Source organism: Hypomesus transpacificus, chromosome 10 (genome assembly GCF_021917145.1).
Source record: "Hypomesus transpacificus isolate Combined female chromosome 10, fHypTra1, whole genome shotgun sequence".
NCBI classification, from domain to species: domain Eukaryota; kingdom Metazoa; phylum Chordata; class Actinopteri; order Osmeriformes; family Osmeridae; genus Hypomesus; species Hypomesus transpacificus.
Window position 1 is genome coordinate 1461427 of NC_061069.1, and position 21249 is coordinate 1482675.

Sequence of the window (21249 nt, forward strand, 5' to 3'; positions counted from 1 at the left end):
CTAAATGTTCTGTTTAAGAGAAAATGAGGAAAGAGACAGAGTGAGGTGCAACAGAGTGATGCCTACCTCTGGAAAATCTCCCTCAAGCTCAATGTGCTTCATCTCCCAGAAGCAGCGCATGGTCTCCACCCTCTCCAGGTAGTGGAAGAAGGCCAGCTTGCCCACACCATGGATGTCAGAGTACTGGCGGACTGACTTCAGTTTGGCCATCTTAGCAGGGGGGGAAACCCGGTAACGACATCCATGGGCCCTCTCATTCTTGCCCAGTGAGCTGACCTCCACCGGCAGTTTCTCATGGCTAGGCCTTTTGTCTGACCTGAAAAGATAATGTTTTCAACGATAAACTTATATTATCTTGACTGGTGAATCACTAAGATGCATTTGCAACCTGTGGTTAAAGTACAAATGATCTCCAGTGGCCACACAGGGCCAACACAGAGAGATGAATACGGTGAGAGACGTGGAGTAGTAGCAATAAAACTACATGACCCATAATGCATTTAGGCACCAAACATTTGTGTTTGTCACAAGACAGGCTTGATATTTATTTATAAAATCCTGGTGGACAGTTCTACTTTCTATTATCTTTAAAGGGGGGGGGGGGAACTTGAAGAAACATTTTATAAATTTTTGTTAAATAATTTGTTGCTATGGTCACTCGTTGGGGTCATAGTTGAGCGGGAAAAGAAAGCATGGCGAGCGAAACAATGAGCGAAACAGTATCAGACTGGGTGCAATGTCCTGTTTGTTTCAGCGATTTTGCGCCTTCAAAAATAAATGCCCATTTGGACAGATGTCTGCTGAGCACTGATGATGGTCCGACATTGACGACTGAAGACGAGAGTGGACCACCTAACAAGAAATCTCGCATTTCTTGCGAAGTTGTCCCAGGCAGTCCTGAAGTCAACAAGGCGAACACTTCCACTTCCTCCAAGAGTAAAGGTTCTTCGGTATTTTCTATGTTTCAAACTAACAAGATTATGGTTTCATCTCAGAGTGAACGGAACGCATTTCCTTCTAACAAACCGAGCGCCGAGGCTGACAATGGAATAAAACGCGATTCACCGAACGACAGGGAGAAAGATATGGGAAGGTTGAAGAGCGATTCACCTTCACCTGTCATGAATGAACCGTTGAAGATGCCAAGTACCATACTCGCCCTGCAGAACACCGACAAACCCTTGGCCGAGAAGATGCGACCAAACACGCTGGAGGAATATTTTGGACAAAATAAAGTTGTGGGTGAACACACACTGCTTCGGTCACTTCTAGATTCACAGGAGATCCCTTCTCTTATCCTTTGGGGACCACCTGGTTGTGGAAAGGTACAGAATGGTTTGACTGATTGGTGCGCATACATCCTTGCCTTTGAGATTATTTCGAGACAGAAGACAATCCGATTAAATCAAAATGTTATCATGTCTATAGATTTTGACATTTTAAAACCTTTCATCCACTCTGAGCTTGCTATTTTGCTCTATTGCATTGTAATCAGTAAATCCCAGTTTGATTTAAGGGATTATAAGGTTTTAATCCTGCCTGTGAGCATTTGGCACGCTCCATTTGCACCGACGTTGGTAACTAAATTTCCAAAGCAAGACTTAGGTGTATGTCCCTGTGGGAATTCTGCAAGTTGACAGGACTGCACAAAGGGGCTTTTCAGAAAGTGTTGTTGATGGTTAATAGCTGGTTTTGGACTGTCAGTCAAAACGCACCACACGCATTTTCGTCGCATCTCTGCATCTGCCAGGCCCCCTGTGTCCGGGTCAGGTTTCATAAGAGTTATTTTGGTTATTTATGGAACTGGTCTGAAGGATTTACACTGGGGACCATATTTATGAGGCTGTCTTCGGGCAGGGTCTGGGGGACTAGTTTGTGACAGACAGATTATATGGATTGGAAAACGCATAATGGGGACAAAAAAAGTGGCATGTTAGATGAGCATTCTTAGCCACCAGGCTGACCCACCTAGACACATTGATGCAGGAAAATAGTCTCATTAGTATGCTCGCTAACAGCATCTGGGTCTACCAGGAATAAGGAACTCGCATATTGAGAGCAGTTCATATCGAGGTGGTGTCAGTAACTCCCGTGTATTCATCTTTATTTTGCTGCTGTGGTTTTTCTCTCTCTACTTTAGACCACTCTCGCTCACATCATTGCCAGCACCAGTAAAAAGAAGGGCACAGCCCGCTTTGTCAAACTGTCCGCCACCAGCACGTCCACCAGTGAGGTGCGCGAGGTCATCAAGCAAGCCCAGAACGAGCTCCGTCTCTGCAAGAGGAAAACCATCTTGTTTATCGATGAGATCCATCGCTTCAACAAATCCCAACAGGTATGCCACCCCCCCATTCGCCCTGACCCACACTCAAACTTGAGAATCTCCGAGTGGCATTCGATCGTGACTTTTATTGTTGTCGACTGTGCCCTTTGCGTGCTCGAGGTAGGCCCAGCTCATGGTTTCATTGGCCTGTCCAACACCGCAGCCACACATTTAGTCTTGTTCTGTGTTCTCGTGAATGTCTGTCGTGATGGCTTGTCAACATGGTCTTAACAACAGTCCTGTGGGAATGTGAAAGCCCAGAATACACCTTCTGATTCCCATACAAAATACCCATTCCCACACTGTGGAATTCGTTTCGTCGTTCATCTTCTCAGAGGACAGAGAGAGTTGTTACCCTGTGTGGAATGCAACAATGTAATAACCCTTCCAGCCGGGATACTTAAGTGGTTGACATAAAGCAATGGTCATGTTAGGCTACTTCATCAGCTCAACACCACCGTAGCAGAACCCATATAGCTAAATCAGTAAACAGATGGGTATTTAAACAATCTCCTATCTCATTATTGATCCGTCAGAGGACAGATTTGAGCTAATGACCGTATGTGAGCAAAAGATAACCCTTTGGTCTGTAACGCCTCCAAAATGGACAATTGTCTGACATGGCTGTGTCGATCATGCTGGGAAATCGTTTTCTGTCACAAAAATGGCTAAAAGAATGAATCAACTGGTGTGTCGGCAACGTTCGGGCTGAGTTCTGTGATCCGTTTTTGATCCCACAAAGGAGGGAAGGATGGAAGTTGAATGCTGCTTGACATTTGAGATCTTTGTAAATCCTGATAACAATAAGCAGGGAGGTAGAGCCTGTGCCATGCTTCCACTGCTCGGGCTAAAGAGATGCCAAGATGTTCCGTACCCCCATGTGCATCCATCAGATAGTGTTCTACATTCTGTATACATCTCTTAATCTTTTTCTTTTGTACAATGAATGAATTAAGCATATTATGAGCATTTCTTAACAACTTACCCTTGTTCATTTGCAACTGTAGGGATGCTCAACGCAATCTTTTCTTTTCCTCCCATGTTTTCCTTCTCTCTCTCTCGCTCTCTCTCTCGTCTCGCTGTGTGTGTGTGCGCAGGACACCTTCCTCCCTCACGTGGAGTGCGGCACGGTGACTCTGATTGGGGCGACCACGGAGAACCCCTCCTTCCAGGTGAACGTGGCCCTGCTGAGCAGGTGCAGGGTGCTGGTGCTGGAGAAGCTGTCGGTGGAGGCGATGGGCCGGATCCTGCGGCGGGCCGTGGCCTCGCTGGGGATCAGCGTGTTGGGGCGGGACGACAGCCAGGCGACGGGTCAGGACGAGCCTCGCGACTCGGCGCAGCTCGGATCCCAGTAAGTGCCCCCCTCCTCCGGGAACGCGGCCCTTGTTATCACGGAGGGCGCTGAATGCCGGGGGCCCCCCCTCCCCGCGCGTGTCACCCGGAAGCCCCCGTCCCCAGGCTCTGATTGGCCGAGTAGGAGGTCCTCTCCATCTCCTGTAGTCGTCTGATGCACGTCAGTAAGGTGATTTATATATGGTCAAGGCACGCTATAGGCTTGGCACCCTGACAGTAGTTACAACTAAACCCCTCCCCCTGTCTCTGGGGCTGTATATCTGTTGACACCGAGGAGAAGGGGGGGGCTAGTGAGTGGTGGGGCCTGCTGTGACTGGCTGGCAGCAGGAGCTGAGTTTGAGCAGCCTTTGCTGCTGCCAGGTTCATGGTAAACATGTCAGTGGGACAGAGATGCTGTTCAGTGCTCTGGGACTGAGCAGTCAGGGTCGACGACGACGCGTCTGGTGGCTGTTCGTCCACAGCGCAGTGTGTTCCCATGGAAACTCTTTGATGAGCAGTGTTTACTTCGTCATGTGTGTAGGTGTAACTGTAACTTGCATACGCCTGCCATGTCTTCATGTCTCTGGGACATTTTAGCTTATTAATTTTTTTTCCATGGCGAGTTATTGGTTTGTAAAGGTGAGCTCGTCTCTGTCAGATTTATTGAACGCTGAAAAGTGCAAAATAGTCTATCCGACACTTTCCACCTGGGGTCAGCACAAGTGAGTGGAACCCTGGCTGCCGTCCGGAATCCCATATCAAATTAAACAAGCCTATCGCTGTCCTGCGTCACACAAGCCTGGTGGAGCAAGAAGGAATGTTGGCCCCACTTAGTACTGGGTAAAGTCCCTCCAGCGAAGCACGACAGGGTTTAATTTGTACCTTCCTTAACCCACTTCTTTGGTGGGTGGGCCCCCCTGTTGGTCAAAGTCATTAATAGAATTGTGATCTGAGAGGATTTTTAACGAGGTGTTTGGTATCGGGTAGCATTGGCATTCAGTACAAGGTGCCACAGTATATGCCTTGAATGTAAACATGTGAAGGCAATAGCCTCATTCCTTGCCCCTCATATTATGTACTTTGATAATCTGTCTGTGTCATGTCTGTTGAGGCTGTCACTCACTATAGCGACTTGATCTTATTTAACCAAAACGTGTCTGTGGGGTGTGACAATTCATTTAGTCGACAGTATGTATTTTAAATATAGTTTGTTAATAGTATAACCATGAAGTGTGTCCGTTTAAAACTTTTCAAAGGTTGCCGGAGGCTTTGTCAACATCAAAGTAGGTTACCAATTTTAAAATGAGCCTGACCTCCTCGGAAATTATGGATGTGTTTGCATGCCTTGTCCCTGGCAAGGAGGCACATATTGGCGGTCTATTTGGATAGGCATTATGGGATGTAATCTGAGAGGTCCACATGTCGTGACCAGGTCTGGACTGGGACTGAAAAAACGGCTCAGGACCTTGTATTATTATTATTATATATATAGATTATTTTTTTGCATTCTGCCACAGCTGTTTGACCGGCCATTTGGTTAATCTCCAGATGGCCAGTCGGCCCCTGGTCGTGACCCACCTGGAGGGTCGTGACCCGCCTGGAGGGTCGTGACCCGCCTGGACGGTCGTGACCCGCCTGGAGGGTCGTGACCCGCCTGGAGGGTCGTGCCCTGTGCTCCGTCCCATCTCCCCGTCTCAGGTTATCACGGGACTGTGGACTCAACAGTCACCTGACCCCTACAAACACACTCTCACCCGGGCCAGAACCTCACTGAACCAGCCACACAGCTTCATTTCAGGTGGAGGATCAAACTGCTGCTGACTTGTTGTTCTTGGTAAAAGGATCATTTTATTTGTCACCTTGTGGGATAAATGATGTCATGGGAATGAAGAGGTTTATTTGAGGCCACAAAATAAGGCAGGGCCTGCTAAGTGATTGCACATCCCTTGCATGATATGAATGGTGCAAACAGGGACTCCAAATCAAAATAGTGTTTTAACAGCAGGCAAGTCCATGTTTATTTATGTTTGATCTGTAAAGTTCCATCAATATCTAGATAAAAACACGTCTTTACTGCCTTGATACGTGCTAATGTGGTTGCATTACGCAAAATCCTGATTTGAATACATTCTGAGCGATTCAAGACACAACGTCAGTCTGGAAGAAGTGTACAGAGCTGGCAGAAAGGCTTGTTAAACACCTGCTGGACTTGAAGCAGGTGGGGACACTGGCTGGAACACTGACCGTGCAGCCTTGGGCAAATGGAGCTGTGCTTGGGCCTGGGTAATGTCTCCATACCTGGGGGGCAGGCCAGACACTGGGGCCTGGGTAGTGTCTCCACACCTGGGGGGCAGCCCAGACACTGGGGCCTGGGTAGTGTCTCCATACCTGGGGGGCAGGCCAGACACTGGGGCCTGGGTAGTGTCTCCATACCTGGGGGGCAGGCCAGACACTGGGGCCTGGGTAGTGTCTCCACACCTGGGGGGCAGCCCAGACACTGGGGCCTGGGTAGTGTCTCCATACCTGGGGGGCAGGCCAGACACTGGGGCCTGGGTAGTGTCTCCATACCTGGGGGGCAGGCTAGACACTGGGGCCTGGGTAGTGTCTCCATACCTGGGGGGCAGGCTAGACACTGGGACCTGGGTAGTGTCTCCATACCTGGGGGGCAGGCCAGACACTGGGGCCTGGGTAGTGTCTCCATACCTGGGGGGCAGGCTAGACACTGGGACCTGGGTAGTGTCTCCACACCTGGGGGGCAGGCTAGACACTGGGACCTGGGTACTTCCTTGGCACACTTCTGAAGTTGGATGAGGGATTGGGTCCTTCCTTGGCACAGCCGTCTGGAGGCTACCAATGTGGTCATCTGAGTAGCAAGTCATTTAGCAAGCTTTAATATAGGTGTGATATTATGCTACAATGTGTCCCCACTAAATCTAGGCTAACTTGTTAGGATACCTTTTGAAATGAGAAAACAAGTTATATAATATCCATAGTACAGTGCCTGTCTAAAGTTTGTAAACACCTTGACTTATTATTTTTGAGACACACATGCACCTCCAGTTTATTTATTCACTCAATCACTCAATCATGGTCTGTAGGGCATTTAACCAACATGTATATAATGATTTAGCATGTTCTCTAAATATTGCCTACGGTGACAGTTTTTTGAAAATAAATATTGTTGTGGCCAATATCAGTACATTCTGGTCAAAGTAAATCCTCACCCTGTTAAATGACCTCGTTTGTTGCATATAAACAACAGGAACGTCCGTGTCTTTCCAAAACAATAAAAGACTAAGTGTTTCCAAACTTTTCCCAGGCACCGTATACCACACAAACGCATCGACGTAGCAGAAGTAGTAATGTTCCTTCCTCCCGTGTGCTGGTGCTTCCTCCCTCAGGCCCGAGGTGTACATCGAGCAGACGGCTCTGGACACCATCGCCCACCTGTGCGACGGAGACGCGCGCTCCGGACTCAACGGGCTGCAGCTGGCCGTCCAGGCGCGGGTCGGCGCGGCCGGAGGCCTCCAGGCTGCCGTGGTGCGGGAGGAGCACGTGAAAGAGGGCCTGCAGAGGTCCCACATCCTGTACGACCGAGCAGGTGGGCTCCCCCTCTGGAGGTGGACGTGACTGGGGCTGTGTGCTGGACGCAGCCACAGGAAACGCTGAGGGGGGTTTAGTCAGGATTCGCCACAGGCCGGTGACGGCTACGCTGCCTGGGGAAAGTTTGAAAACGCGTCGTCACGCTTCGTTTTTGAGAGACGCATGCAATGTTCCCTTTTTTTTTTTTTTTACAAACTAGGTCTTTTAACAGTGTGAGGATTTACTTTGATCAAAATGTCCTGATATTGGTACCCAAAAAAGCATCATTTTCATCACTGTCACCTCAGGCAGTATTTGGAGAACATGCTAACTAATTTTATACATGTAGGTTAAATGCCCTACAGGCTGAGACTGAGTGATTTTATTAATGACTCAAAAAGACGAAAAACAGGCAGCACTCTCAAAAATGCTTAAAGGCTACAGACGTTTCCAAACTTTTGACAGGCAGTGCATTCTGGTTATCTTCTGGAATCATGCCTCCAGAGAATTCCCCCAGGCAGCTGCGCCGCTGCGTGCTCCTGCGTGACTGAAGCCAAGGAACAGAATGTTCCGGAACCCACGTCTAGTATCAGTTTCAGTATTAATGAGGTCGTCGGGCGGATGTCTAATTAGGCCGAATTCTCCCACATCTCACTGACCGTGATAGCGCTGATACTGTGGTGCCCAGTGCTACTAACGATGCTGCTCCAGTCACCCCAGATGATGGGCAGTTCTTATAAATAGGCTTACCACTGAATAATGAACCAGAGTGTTAGTCCAAAACTCTTAGTGAACATATAGACGCTAAAGTATGCTTTCCATGCATGGTATCATTCGAACGTTTAGTTAAACGAGTGTTCTGGATTAAAAGCCACACCTTTCTTATACTCGGTAACCCAGCCAACCAGAGTGGAGGTGGACTGTATAGATCAGTGAACACAATGAGCGTAAGTTTCCGGAATGTTCTTTCGCCGTTCTTTTTTTTGTTGTGTGTGTGTGTTGTGTAAATCTATCGTCCACGTCAGAGGAGCGCGTTCTGTGGGAGGTCTCCATGGCAACGCTGCCTCCACCCTCGCTCCCAGAGTCTGAGAGACCATGATGAGTGTCTGCCAGCTGGCACGGCAGAGCTCCTGGCCGAGCGCCGGCATTGTTTGGGGGGGGGGTGTGGGGACGACCTGGGATTAAGAATCATCCCGTTCCAGAATAGCGGGTGTCAACGCACTAATGCCTCAGGATTTTTGTCCAGGATAGTCGAGGTCATCCATCACGCAGAAAGGCACCCCCAAACGACAGATGAGCGTGGATGTGACGATGGGGCGCCACACTGGGAAGTGTGAGAGTGGTCGGGCAGGGGGACCCGGTGGTCATGCGGGCAGAGCGAAGTGGAGGAGCAGGGATCATGCAGCCCTGGGATGTGCTGTGTGGCTGAGGCTTCGGTTAAAGCTCGGCGCCCCCCCACCAAAAACGATTTAGTACCCGAGGCCTCGGGAACACAAATAACCAGATCCCTTTCAACAAAAGAATTAGGCATCTTATCTCGAGCCTTCTACACAAAGTTCTGTCGTGATGTTTTATCGTGGTAAATGGTGACTCGCGTTGCACTTCATCATCTGAAGGAATGCGGTCGCTGCTTTTCATGTGAATGGGTGAGGATTGTCTCACAGTGGGAAGACTGGTGTGTTCAGGCCCTAAAAGAACACTTAACGATCCATTAACAATGAATGACTTAATTTCTTTGTACAGACGTTTTATTTTCTGTCATTATCAGTGGGTAGTAACCATTCCTTCAAAACCTTTCCTCACATTGGGGGGAAAAAAACATTCAACGATGTTACTTATGTTCATGCCAAAACAGGCAAGGGGATCCGGGGCCAAAGCCATGCATTCATCTTCAGTCATTAACAGGGTTCCCCTTCGTTTATGGCTGTTTACTTTGTAAAGCTGCCGGCTGAACGGTCGTTCGACAGCGCCAGCTATCTCAGGGATACAGCCGGATGGCTTGCGGAAGGGAACGAGAGTGGCGGGGCCGGCTAGCTAGCTAGGGAACAGCTCGTCAACACGAATCCCTCCCTCTCGTCCCAGCTTAGAGACACAGCCAGTCCTCCCTGTGTCACGTTATGGAACATCCAGCTGTCAGCCATCACAGAGATTGACTGTACCCTGCTGTATTGGCTGATGACACTTCCCCCCCCTCAGCCTGACTAATGATGCCATGGTGTGCATGACAAGGTTGCAGCTCGGGGCTAAATGAGGCGACACATTGTCTGGACAATCGGTGTATGTAATACCCTTGTGTGTGTGTGTGTGTGTGTGCGCTTTTTGTGTCCCCTAAAGGTGAGGAGCATTACAACTGCATCTCGGCACTTCACAAGTCCATGAGGGGCTCCCACGAGAGTGCCTCTCTGTACTGGCTGGGCCGCATGCTGGAGGGCGGCGAGGACCCTCTGTACGTGGCGCGCAGGCTGGTGCGCTTCGCCAGCGAGGACGTGGGTGCGTGACTCAGGGACACTTCCCTCCCTCCGCGCCGGTCCTTCGCTGTGATTATGAACGCGTTGAACGTGGAAGGTTCAGTGCTGTGAGAGAAGGGTGTCACACTGTTTTGATACTAGATTGTTCTACTAGCCATGTCGGCCATGTTCATAGTCTTTATTTCATGCAAATGATGTGGACGAACATGAGGGGCCTCTGTGTCTGGGGACTGTACAGTCAGCTCGATCCTCTCCAGATCCCTCACTACTCCCAACAGCGTCAAACGAAATGGAGCTGGAAACGGCAGGCAGCCCTGGACGGCTCCTGGTTGAGGTTCTGACTGTGTGTTGTCCTCCTGCTCAGGCCTGGCTGATCCTTCTGCCCTGCCCCAGGCTGTCGCTGCCTTCCAGGCCTGCCACTTCATAGGGATGCCAGAGTGCGAGGTGTGTGCGTGCGTGTGTGTATTATATTATTATTTTTTGTAGATCATACAAGCTCACTTGTTTCCTGTAATCCTCCTCTCCTCCTCCCCATCTACTCTCCTCCTCTCCTCCACCCCATCTCCTCAGGTTATTCTGGCTCAGTGTGCTGCGTATCTGGCCAGGGCGCCCAAGTCCGTGGAGATCTACAAGGCCTATAACAATGTGAAGGCGTGTCTGAGGAACCACAAAGGCCCCCTGCCCTCCGTGCCCCTGCACCTCCGCAACGCCTCCACCCGGCTGATGAAGGACCTGGGCTACGCTAAGGACTACAAGTACAACCCCGCTTTCAGCGCTCCGGTGGAGCAGGACTACCTGCCCCAGGAGCTCCGGGGGACCGACTTCTTCACCTGGACACCAGCTGACCTCTGACCCGGGGCGCGTGCTGGTGGAGATCGTGTCTCATGTTGGTGGAGTTTTTTTTTTTTTTATGAGGCTGACGCCAAAACAGACCCTCGAACACTCAGAGACCAACTTGTACACATATGTAAAATGGTTCGATGTTCTAGAGATTCTAGAATCACGACGTGATTATGATGTTGTGATACGGTCTTGTGTCCTCACCCTTTGTTGCACTTAATGTAGATACCGGTATTAATAAGGAGTATCAGTCAATTTGTGCGGTAAGCCTTTTAATTGCATGTAGATTCTTTCTGGATGGGAGTTTTGTTCAGTTCTCAGCCATTGTCTACAGAGTGGAGGAGAACAGATATTAAAATTGTTAATAATAAACATTTACATTGTATGTCTATCAAACTAATTGTAATGGCCATGTAATCTTTTGTTCCGAGCATGATTTTAAACATCGTTTTGAACGCACTTGTTGCACAATGAGCACCATTTATCCACCTGGTGACACGAACACCTCCAGTGTGAACTATTAAAGCAGGGTTTGTGGTGCCGTGTTTGTGGTGCCGTGTTATCCAGGCCCTTGTCACCTTACTGATCCAGGGGATGAAGGAGGACACTCGGGTGAACACGGTGGGCTTCTGGGGGGTGTTGCAGCCGCCCCCGTGCACAAAGCTGGTGACTCCCTGGACATACCACCTCCCATCGGGGCCCTCACAGCTCAGGGGCCCTCCAGAGTCCCCCTGGAGAGATGGCAAATATGGAAGGAAGACAAGATACTGACCAGCACCGATTCACATTTAACCCATGATGAGACATTCCATGGATATGATCGGGACTCGGGAGTGTTCAGGTTGAAGCATCCCCGTGGGGGCGGTTACTTACGTGGCAGGCAGACCTGCTCTCTCCTCCAGCGCATACCATCCAGGTCTTCACAGAGCCGCCCCACCAGTCGCTACGACTGCAGACGCCATGCTCCACCACAGGAAGTAAGGCCTGCTGGAGGCTGGACGCCTTGGGCCCTCCAGCTGACGCACACAGGGCAGTGGGGATTCAATGGTTATTCACTTCGACTCATGGCAAAGATGCTTTTCGGTTCACTCAGATGTTAGGCTGGGCCCTGACTCCATATAACTGGAGACAGCAACGAGCTGACCAACAACAGTGTCGACGAGTGAAATAGGGGCATTATTGGACTGCAAGTTGAAGTGAAAGCGTTGTGTTGTGTTGTGCTCTGTGTGCTGGCGGTGTTTCAGCAGGCGGCGGGGGGGGGGTTCTCACAGGACAGGCGGCCCCACCCTGTGACGTAGCAGGGCTGGTTTGGGGCAAGGACAGCATCGCTCTTCGGAAGGCAAGCCACCTGGACTCGGTCGTTGATAGTAGCACTCCTCTCCAGTTTGAGCAGGGCTATGTCATTCCTACATGCAGGATTTCACCACAAAAGCACGAGGGACACTTGTTAGTGACAGAATGATGCATTGTCATGTCACGTATCTTGTATGTTAGTTTTGTTGTGTGGCCTTCTGCCACTAACCCTGTTATTGACACAGCTGCTATCTGCAAAAGGTTCTCAGATTGGTACCTTACTCATGGACAGAGCCACAATATCACTTAGCCACACGCGATTGTTTCTCTTCACTATTCACAACTAAGAGGTCAATATCTCTTCCAGGTATGTGTAATGAGACCAACATTAAGTCAAGGCAGTCGACCTACCCACAGGACACACAGTTATCATTCCAGTCTGGATGGAGGATCATCTTATCCACCATGATAGACTGCTCAAAGCCCTCCTCTGTGTTCATGTCATGTTCTGCTAGAACCACCCTGTAGGTGTGGAACCTGGACAACACACAAACACATGTGAGATGGACAAGCAGCAATCTATCTGAGATGCTCCTCTTTAGTATAGTAGGCTATAGTGCTCAGTCTTATAGCACCACCTGCTGGTGGCCTGATATAAGAATCTGAATTTATTAAACTGGAGCCAGAGAAGCAGTTCAGTTCATTGTCTGGTAGAGTTTCAAGGGTCAGCATAGAAATAAAACAGGTATTGTGCTTTAGTCATTCACTCATAACCTAATTTTATGGACTGGAATGAATAATAGGATCTTCTGCCTAGAATGTACTGTGGTGACTCCAACCCAGACATTTCCTTGACTGACAGGCTGTGCTCACGTGATGCAGTGTGCGGCAGTCATGACCCAGTTAGCAGCGATGAGGGTCCCTCCACAGGTTGGGAAGAAAGACTCCAGGGAAACCTGATAACAAGAGGCAAATCCAGCCATGATCCAGGAAACAGCACATCAGCACAGGGTTGTGGTCAGTTACCTCAGTTGTGGCCAACTCTGACTTACGTAATACATCATTTAGGATGTCATCATTGTAATCTCAAATTGTTTTGCTGATTTGATTTGTAACATTAAAATGTATTTTAGGTGACTTGACTTAAACTGATTGTTTAATTCAAACGTTTTGTGTTTTAAGTGATCGAAACTGTGACCATTTGTGTATGACGTGTTGGAATGAGTGTGTGTGTTCACTGGAGTTGATCCCTCTAGCATGACAGGAATGAAAACTATGCATATTGCTGTCACTAACTGGAGTGCGCTCGACGGATAAGTTACAATTTACTTGCCAGTGAATTAAGGTCTGAAGATCAATAAGGCCTTATAAAACGACAGTTGGGTACACTATCAAGTCTCAAACCAGTTTCCGTAACTTCAAATGATGTTGCTAACTCAGGCTATCCGGCGTGTGGACGTGGACTACTATTTGTTTATTAAAGTGTTTATTCCCTTACCTGCCATGGCCAGCTGTACGGCCGGGCCTCCTTCCCCTCCACCACCCGGCTGGTGAGGGGCGGGTAGACGGGGTTGCCACATCCAGACACTGAAGCACAGAGATACTTGTCGATTCAACAAAGCAGGTTTTTGGCAGGGCTGTGAAATTTCGAGAGCACTGGAAGTGAGCTTACCCACTGTGACTCCTAGTAAGAAAACAATGGCCTGTTTCATGGCGTATACCCAAACGAATGACATCTTTGTGGGAGCTGCCTTGACCCAATCCCTTTAAATAGCCAGACGCCCTGGGATTAATTTTCTCTGTACCAGGTGCTGTATCTGACTTTATCGGTACAGTGTGATAAATATGTAAGTCAAGGTCTCCATAACCCGTTTTTTTCCCGTCATTTTGGATTGAATTAAATGAAACAATAACCGTAGACATGAATACCGTAGGCATGTGCCTTGTGTATCCAGGGGCATTTACTTTAACATATTTGTAAATATTCATGTGAGTGCAGCTCAAAACACAATCCTCACTGGGATGTTTCCAGATGCTGAACCCTGTCATGCGTTGAGAAGTTGACATGGATTGGTGGGGCCTTCGAACAAGGGGGATTCGACCTCTATTAGAATGTCTTTGTAAAGGTGTTGTTCTGGCCATGCGATTCTCGGTCAGTCATTACACCTCGTTATTATCTGTGGCTCTGCCAGGTGCTTTACAGGGGAAACACAACCAGATACACAACAATTACACAGCAATATTCACCCCAGCTGTCTCTCTCATAGCACATTTCCTGGCGTCAGCCGACTGTGAAATCCCTGCCCCTCAAAACTTTGTCCCTTACAACCTGCCGTACAGTAAGAAATGTGAACCTATACATGAGGCCAGCGGGGGTGAAACCATTTGTTTATTAAAGGGAAAGTCCAGAGCTGGAGTGAGGAAAAACTCACGGAAACCTAGATTAGTTATACAATACACATATGGACACATATAAACACATTATCACACACTGGAACTGACCAGTGTGATTAGAGTAGAAGGCTCAGGCTGTGCGCGTGTGTGTGTGTGTGTGTGTGCGTGTGTGTGTGATTCTCTGTCCCTCGTAGAACAGTCCAAGCTCCTCTGCCTGCTCCATCACCATGTCTCATTGTAGGAGAGCCAGCGCGCTCTGTCTGTCTGCCCACCGTCTCACAGCTCCTCTGTCTCCCTGCCCACCGTCTCACAGCTCCTCTGTCTGTCTGTCTGTCTGCCCACCGTCTCACAGCTCCTCTGTCTGTCTGTCTGCCCACCGTCTCACAGCTCCTCTGTCTGTCTGCCCACCGTCTCACAGCTCCTCTGTCTGTCTGCCCACCGTCTCACAGCTCCTCTGTCTGTCTGCCCACCGTCTCACAGCTCCTCTGTCTGTCTGCCCACCGTCTCACAGCTCCTCTGTCTGTCTGCCCACCGTCTCACAGCTCCTCTGTCTGTCTGCCCACCGTCTCACAGCTCCTCTGTCTGTCTGCCCACCGTCTCACAGCTCCTCTGTCTGTCTGCCCACCGTCTCACAGCTCCTCTGTCTGCCTGCCCACCGTATCACAGCTCCTCTGTCTGCCTGCCCACCGTCTCACAGCTCCTCTGTCTGCCTGCCCACCGTCTCACAGCTCCTCTGTCTGTCTGCCCACCGTCTCACAGCTCCTCTGTCTGTCTGCCCACCGACTCACAGCTCCTCTGTCTGTCTGCCCACCGTCTCACAGCTCCTCTGTCTGTCTGCCCACCGTCTCACAGCTCCTCTGTCTGTCTGCCCACCGTCTCACAGCTCCTGTGTCTGTCTGCCCACCGTCTCACAGCTCCTCTGTCTGTCTGCCCACCGTCTCACAGCTCCTGTGTCTGTCTGCTCACTCCTGGAGTGGTCTTCTGCTGCTCCAAGGCATAGCGATGTGTTTCATCGACAATATGCACAACCAATTCTTCAGTAAACAAGGATCTTGAAGCACTGCATCCCAGTTGGAGCTGCAGCAGGGAGAGTTTGCATTCCAATTTTGATTTGCTGGGTGGGCTGACGTTTGACGAGTGGTGACAGAATGGAGGAGAAAGAGTTTAAAAAGAACAGGCATGCAGAGAAGACGGAGGCTGAAATCGAAGCGTTGGCAAAGGAAATGAATCCGGCACTATAAAGCAGACAATGTGGGCCGTACGCTGTTTTCAATCTTGGGGCGCAGAGAAAAGCGATTGAAATGGACTTAAGACGGTCACCAAAAGCGGCCTAAATCAAACGCTGAGTCACTTTTATACCACCGTGAAGATCCACAAAGGTGTCCATCTGGCTATTGCGTGGCAACGATTTATGTAGGAATATACTTAGTGGCGGAAGAATGACGGTTTATTATTAAACTATTTTGTTTCTTAAATTTAATTGTCTTATTTATGAAACCATATCAAATATTTGTAGTAACAGTTTTACCAAAAGCAATAAGCCCCGCGAGTGCGTGTCCGCTTCGCATAGTGCCTAACAACTCCCCTAACCTGTTCTAAAATCAGCGCAAAACACGGCCTCTTATACACGAGTTCTGGTTGGTTGGAGAGTTAGGTAGTTGAGACGATTGCCTGATTAAGTTGCTAACTTTGAACTAAGCTACAGAAAAAATGTGCAACAAACGAAAATGTTTTAAGAAAAAAACGACATTGATCATATCAAAAATCCAGCTTCTCCATCGACGGGGACAGGTCATTTAAAAAACTAAAGCAGATACGCGGTTTCGGCCCACGGTTACGCAATAAAGTCAAAACAGAAAGTAAGTTACATTACCAAAGTAAGTTACATTACGAAAGTGTTACATTACATTTAGTCTACATTTTTATATAATTGTATAATTGGCCAGCCGGCTTATGTGCACATTTTGCAAAGTAGCCTTCATAGCCTACGTAAATAATATAATTAATGTATTAATTCATAAATCCTTATACATATTTCCAGCCGCATGTTGCTTCGGCTGACCATACCATCTTTGACGCCCTCATCACAACCATAAAAGGGTCAATTCTGTGTGTCACTGAGTTCCTTGGAGCTCTCATCCAAGACCTGCAGTTTTCTGTGTTCCTTAGCTTTGTGGTTCTTACTGTGTTCTCCATCCTGGTAAGGAAATACTTGAACAAACATAAATGCAAACATGCTCAATCACACGCAGACTTCATGGCTTCACACATTCAGTCATTCCTTAATTGTCATATTCTAAAACGTTCTTTCAAATTTTTCTAAGGTCTTGGTATACTTTCGACGCAGGTGCAAGGACCCACCTCCCCCTGCAGGACTCCAGCCCCTGCCTACTTCCCTGGGTCAACAGAAGAACCAGATAATGAGGGAGAATGTAGTACCTCAGGACCTCACAGCTCAAGTGGACCCTCTTAGGCACAGGAGGCCTTGTAGAGTCAGAGAGCAACCGAAAACGGTTTCTGTGGAGCAACTTGGTCTGAGTGAGGTTGACTCAGAGAGGCGGGAGGCTGTCTGTGACAAGTTCTGTGATGTGGAGGGGAAAAAAACTCAAAGCGAGGAAGCAAAAGAATCCCATGAGGAGGATGTAGGAGTTGTCTCTAGCAGTGACTCACAGGTAAAAGCCTTTCAAAATAAAGATAAAGTTAAAGCCATTCCATAGCTCAATTTAATGAGACAATGTGGCAGCTGACTGTCAATGTTCTAAAAACCAGGCTGGAAGGCTGAATGAAGAACTGCTCTCCTCAACAGAACAAATGAATGACACAATTGTACTCTAAATATGTTTGAAAGATACATTCTGTATGCCTTTTATTCTGTTCTATATGTATGGTATTAGTAACTTAGTACGAAACCAGGTCCCTGTTGTGTGTTTTAACTCAGCTGCATCTGAATAGGATGGTTTTTCTAATTCTCTATGAACATCTGAATAACTTAAGTCTGAGTTTTTAAAATGAAAATATGTGGACCTTAATTGGTTTCCCTGGTCAATTCTACATGCTATCTTGAAATTTCTAAAATCTGCCCCGTTTTGTGAATGAAGGATTGCACAGAATAGCCAAACTTCGTGTGTGTATTGCAAAACTAAACAAATACCATAACATTCAGTGTTTCCCACAGATTAGAAATCTAATTGTGGCGGGGAGAGGTGGGGGTTGTCAGACGGGGGGGGGGGGGGGGGGGGTCGTAATATTTCCTTCGTTAATAATTCGTTACACAGTTAATTTGTTAATAATTTGTTACATTAAATATTAATCCAAAATGATTCACACCTTCACAAATTAACAACAATTAACATATAATTTCTGCATTATACATGTAGCAACGCTAGTGCTAAACAACTATTTAACTGGTCGGCTCCATGACGCCGAGTAAGTAGCTAGCTCTTGAGACTTCTAACCAAAAGAACGAAGGGGAAACTTCGAGTACTGTAAATCGCTCTGGATTATGGAAGCAAATCGTGACCAAAATTCAAATGAAAATGCATTTCCAGAAATGCATTTTCATTTTAAGAATGTGGCTGCATTATTTGACTCATAAATCAAATTAGTATTCAATCATCCTATTTGCATTTTCATTTTCTCCTTTAAGACTGCTCATTCTTTCCCTTAATTAAAATGAAAACGAAAAAGACATTTGAAATTTAATTTTCAAAATATGCCCCAGCAAATAGATACCAAAATTCAATTTGAAATGTAAAATTTGAAAATGAAAATGCATTTCCAGAAATGCATTTTCATTTTAAGAACGTGGCTGCAAAATCGTGACCACAATTCAAATTCAAATGCATTTCCAGAAATGCATTTTCATTTTCAAGAACGTGGCTGCAAAATCGTGACCACAATTCAAATTCAAATGCATTTCCAGAAATGCATTTTCATTTTAAGAACGTGGCTGCAGAATCGTGACCACAATTCAAATTCAAATGTATTTCCAGAAATGCATTTTCATTTTAAGAATGTGGCTGCATTATTTGACTCATAAATCAAATTAGTACTGATTAGTACTGAGCGGACATTGCATTTTCATTTTCATGTTCTGCCCGCAAAGAACTGCCCATAATTCGAAAACGAAAATGCATTCTGAGCGGCGCAGTAGAGTGACGTCAGTAGCCGCTCTTCTTCAGCTCCCTGCTGACCGAGCTACCCATCTTGTTCGGTAGGGGGCGGTGTGCACATACGCATTGCATTACATGGCAAATGTGCCGGGAAATTGATTGAATTGCCGGGTCTTTAGAGGACGCATCACAGATCATGGCGCTCCCTCAAATTGTGCAGACACTGATAGAATTAGCTGAGCTGGTAGAAACTAATAATATATCTGAGTCTGATGCCCGTGACCGAGTAGAACAAGTCACAGAGAGCTTGGCTGCATACTCTGCCGTCACAGACGCACACATTAATGAGGTTGCCATAGTAAACCTCTCTTCAGTCCTGGAACGGCTGGATGCTGTGGAGCCTCAAATGGGATGGGGACGACCAACCATCCACATCCCGTTCGAGTCCATCGAAAACTATTTGTATATACATATATACTATACCTGAAAATTGGTATACATGCCTTATTTCTCATGGGGAACAAAAATGCCTCAAGAACCTAAGGTCCACCATGATAAATGTTGCTGTACTGTCCAAATTTGGTACAACCTTCAAAACCCTTCCCCTCATGAACCATAGATCCAATCGACTTGAAATGTGTTACAGATGTGTAGAATACATGTCTTTCTATAGGTTCAAATTAAATAAGGAATGCAATACAAAATGGCTGAAAGTGTATTTATGTAAATGTACACATTGCCACAATATCTTTGTGTTAATAAATCAAATATAATTTTGACTGATGGTTTTTCAAACCTTAGTGCCTTCAAGATGACATCATTCTGAAGTACCATACGCAATTTCACCTTGATAGGTCAATATATGATTTCATTATTTTCAATTGCTCCACAGCGCACGCTCCAAATCTTCAGGCTCATCCTGCCCCTTGACACAAGGGTGACCCCCTGTCGCGCTTTGCGTTGTGTCTCACAGCATTATCACCCCTTGCCCCGCACGTCACATATGGAAAATGCTATGCAATACAGCGCTAAGCAGGACAGGTGGTCACCCTACTTGACACACGTGCGAGCCTGGCGAGACGCAAACACATGCTTTCTGGAAATTGTGTGCTGACCAATGACCACCATTTAGCATCTCGCGAATTCTTCATCAGAAAGGGTAGAGGAGGGCAGCTTTTCGGAGAACAAGCGATTCCTCACAGACCTGTGTCCCCACCAATGTTCAAACCAAACCTACGCCTTTGGATACAGACTGTTGTTAAAAGAATAGGGGATGCTACACAGTGGTGAACATGGCCTTGTCCCTACTTGTTGGAGACGTGTTGATGCCATCAAATTCAAAATTACCTTATTTTTATTTAAAATTGTACATTTCATCAGTTTAAACATTTGACATGTTTTATATATTTTGTTGTGAATAAAATAGTTTTATAAGATGTGTAAATCATTGTATTCAGTTTTGTATTTTACTCAACCTCCCAACTTTTTTGGAATTGGGATTGTATATTATTTTCAGTCTCAGTCCTTCATCAGTTAAGTGTTAGTGTTATGTAATTTTTTGATGTGAGCGGATGGTTCTTCAGGTTAAATTAACTGATGCAAGAGCACACATTTAGCCTTTTATCCTGACGAGCGAAAGACAACCTCCTATTTATTCTCCATTTGGAATCTATCCTGCTTTGAAATCTGTTTATGCCCTTCGCATATAATAGAGCTAAATTGTTTTAAGAACACAGTTGGCATCACTGTTTGAATCTTCTTTATTGTACATTTCTTATTTAGAAGTAATGTATATTGCTTTATTGGAAAGATATGGGAGAGTCGTTTTTGTAACTATTCAAAATCGGTTGATATAGCGGAGTAGCAAAGACTACTCAAGAGGTGGTAAATTCCTAGCCTGACGTTGTCATACTCATAATTCTAGTCAGAATATGAGTCTGAGAACTCTCCGTTGGGCTTTGACTACGAGGCGTGTTTCAAACGAGCCTGGAAAACAAATGCCTCTTCGCTCAATTGGATAGATCTACAACCAATCAGAGCAACAGAGAATGTTAAGCGCCGCATAGTTGTTGTCAACAGAACTAAACTGAGAGGCAGCTAAATCTTTACTGACTAAACTGCAAGCATACTTTAAGTATGCTTGAAGAATGAATACAAACGATTTTTGCCGGTGTTGTAAAATTAATTTAAGGGTAGGGGGAGTACTTGTTCACACGGTCAACCTTTTTGAGCGAAACAATAAAGGGCAATGCATATACGAACAAGTTCTCCGTTTAGGATTACAACTCCACAAAAGAAAAGGAGAAACCACAATGGCCACTGGGTTTTCATTGTGTCCCATCTTCTTCGCAACCATTGGGGCCAGCTGATAAATTAAACTTTTACCGAATCCCGTAGGAAGGACGGCAAAAACATATTTTCCATCGACAAATGCCTTGATTGCATCTCTGTTCCTCTTTCAAAATTAATGCGCTGTCGATGTCTTCTAAAACAGGCTCGATGGCAGAATCATAACATCCCAGATCTCCAGCGGTAGCCATGTTTGTTCAAAACAAATTCAACTTAAGCGCTCTTTTGCGTCGTGGGTGATTACGTTACTGTTGATCATCTGTCCATCATCGTATAAAGCCCGCCCTGGCAATTTCATTGGTTTGCCCAGATTCTGGTTTTCTGTAGTTGGTCCCCAATACGAGACCCTCCAGACCCAACTTCCCGACCAAATTTTTTGGGGGCGGGGAGAAGTTGGGCTGCTAGCTGGCAGCTAGTAAATTCCTATTTCCCCCTATAAATGGCTTTGAATTGAAGCATCTACTAAATTATGACATTGTTAAAAAGATGCAGGTAAGCCCATAACCATACAAGCCCCTCTTCAAATCAAATAAACTAATCTAGGGCTCTCACGCAT

At 46.8% G+C, this 21249-nt stretch overlaps 2 protein-coding genes and 1 long non-coding RNA gene across 7 annotated transcripts; 2 read left to right on the forward strand and 1 right to left on the reverse strand.

Annotated features, from left to right (window-relative positions):
- The first annotated feature begins 567 nt into the window (after nt 1-567).
- On the forward strand, nt 568-10856 carry wrnip1 (WRN helicase interacting protein 1). Of its 2 annotated transcripts, XM_047027756.1 has the most exons (7): nt 568-1325; nt 2141-2335; nt 3421-3674; nt 7057-7256; nt 9572-9727; nt 10070-10149; nt 10276-10856. In XM_047027756.1, the coding sequence occupies exons 1-7, from the start codon at nt 693-695 to the stop codon at nt 10555-10557; spliced, it is 1800 nt and encodes a 599-aa protein (XP_046883712.1). In that variant the 5' UTR covers nt 568-692; the 3' UTR covers nt 10558-10856. The 2 variants fall into 2 exon arrangements, with proteins under 2 accessions (XP_046883712.1, XP_046883713.1); XM_047027757.1 differs by lacking the exon at nt 9572-9727.
- LOC124472748 (chymotrypsin-like elastase family member 3B) lies at nt 10772-14519 on the reverse strand. Of its 4 annotated transcripts, none has more exons than XM_047027761.1 (8): nt 13511-14519; nt 13337-13425; nt 12712-12794; nt 12250-12375; nt 11815-11951; nt 11419-11561; nt 11124-11276; nt 10772-10873 (listed from the first exon to the last, which is right to left on the reverse strand). In XM_047027761.1, the coding sequence occupies exons 1-8, from the start codon at nt 13572-13574 to the stop codon at nt 10856-10858; spliced, it is 813 nt and encodes a 270-aa protein (XP_046883717.1). In that variant the 5' UTR covers nt 13575-14519; the 3' UTR covers nt 10772-10855. The 4 variants fall into 4 exon arrangements, with proteins under 4 accessions (XP_046883717.1, XP_046883715.1, XP_046883716.1 ...); XM_047027759.1 differs by having other exon boundaries at nt 10782-11276; nt 13511-13602; nt 13857-14519; XM_047027760.1 differs by having other exon boundaries at nt 10782-10873; nt 11006-11276.
- A 1350-nt stretch (nt 14520-15869) lies between these two features.
- On the forward strand, nt 15870-16933 carry LOC124472749. The gene is made up of 3 exons (XR_006956651.1): nt 15870-16091; nt 16274-16432; nt 16557-16933. It is a non-coding gene; the product is annotated as an uncharacterized LOC124472749 (long non-coding RNA).
- The last annotated feature ends 4316 nt before the right edge of the window (nt 16934-21249 follow it).

Excerpts from the sequence above, each read along its gene's own strand:
- wrnip1 (XM_047027756.1), top strand. The coding sequence starts at position 693 with ATGGCGAGCGAAACAATGAGCGAAACAGTATCAGACTGGGTGCAATGT. Across the intron at positions 7,257-9,571 it reads CATCCTGTACGACCGAGCAG|GTGAGGAGCATTACAACTGC; the intron begins GTGGGCTCCCCC and ends TGTCCCCTAAAG. Across the intron at positions 10,150-10,275 it reads TAGGGATGCCAGAGTGCGAG|GTTATTCTGGCTCAGTGTGC; the intron begins GTGTGTGCGTGC and ends CCATCTCCTCAG.
- LOC124472748 (XM_047027759.1), bottom strand. The coding sequence starts at position 13,574 with ATGTCATTCGTTTGGGTATACGCCATGAAACAGGCCATTGTTTTCTTA. Across the intron at positions 12,795-13,336 it reads CGTACAGCTGGCCATGGCAG|GTTTCCCTGGAGTCTTTCTT; the intron begins GTAAGGGAATAA and ends TCTTGTTATCAG. Across the intron at positions 11,562-11,814 it reads AGGGTGGGGCCGCCTGTCCT|CTGGAGGGCCCAAGGCGTCC; the intron begins GTGAGAACCCCC and ends TGTGTGCGTCAG.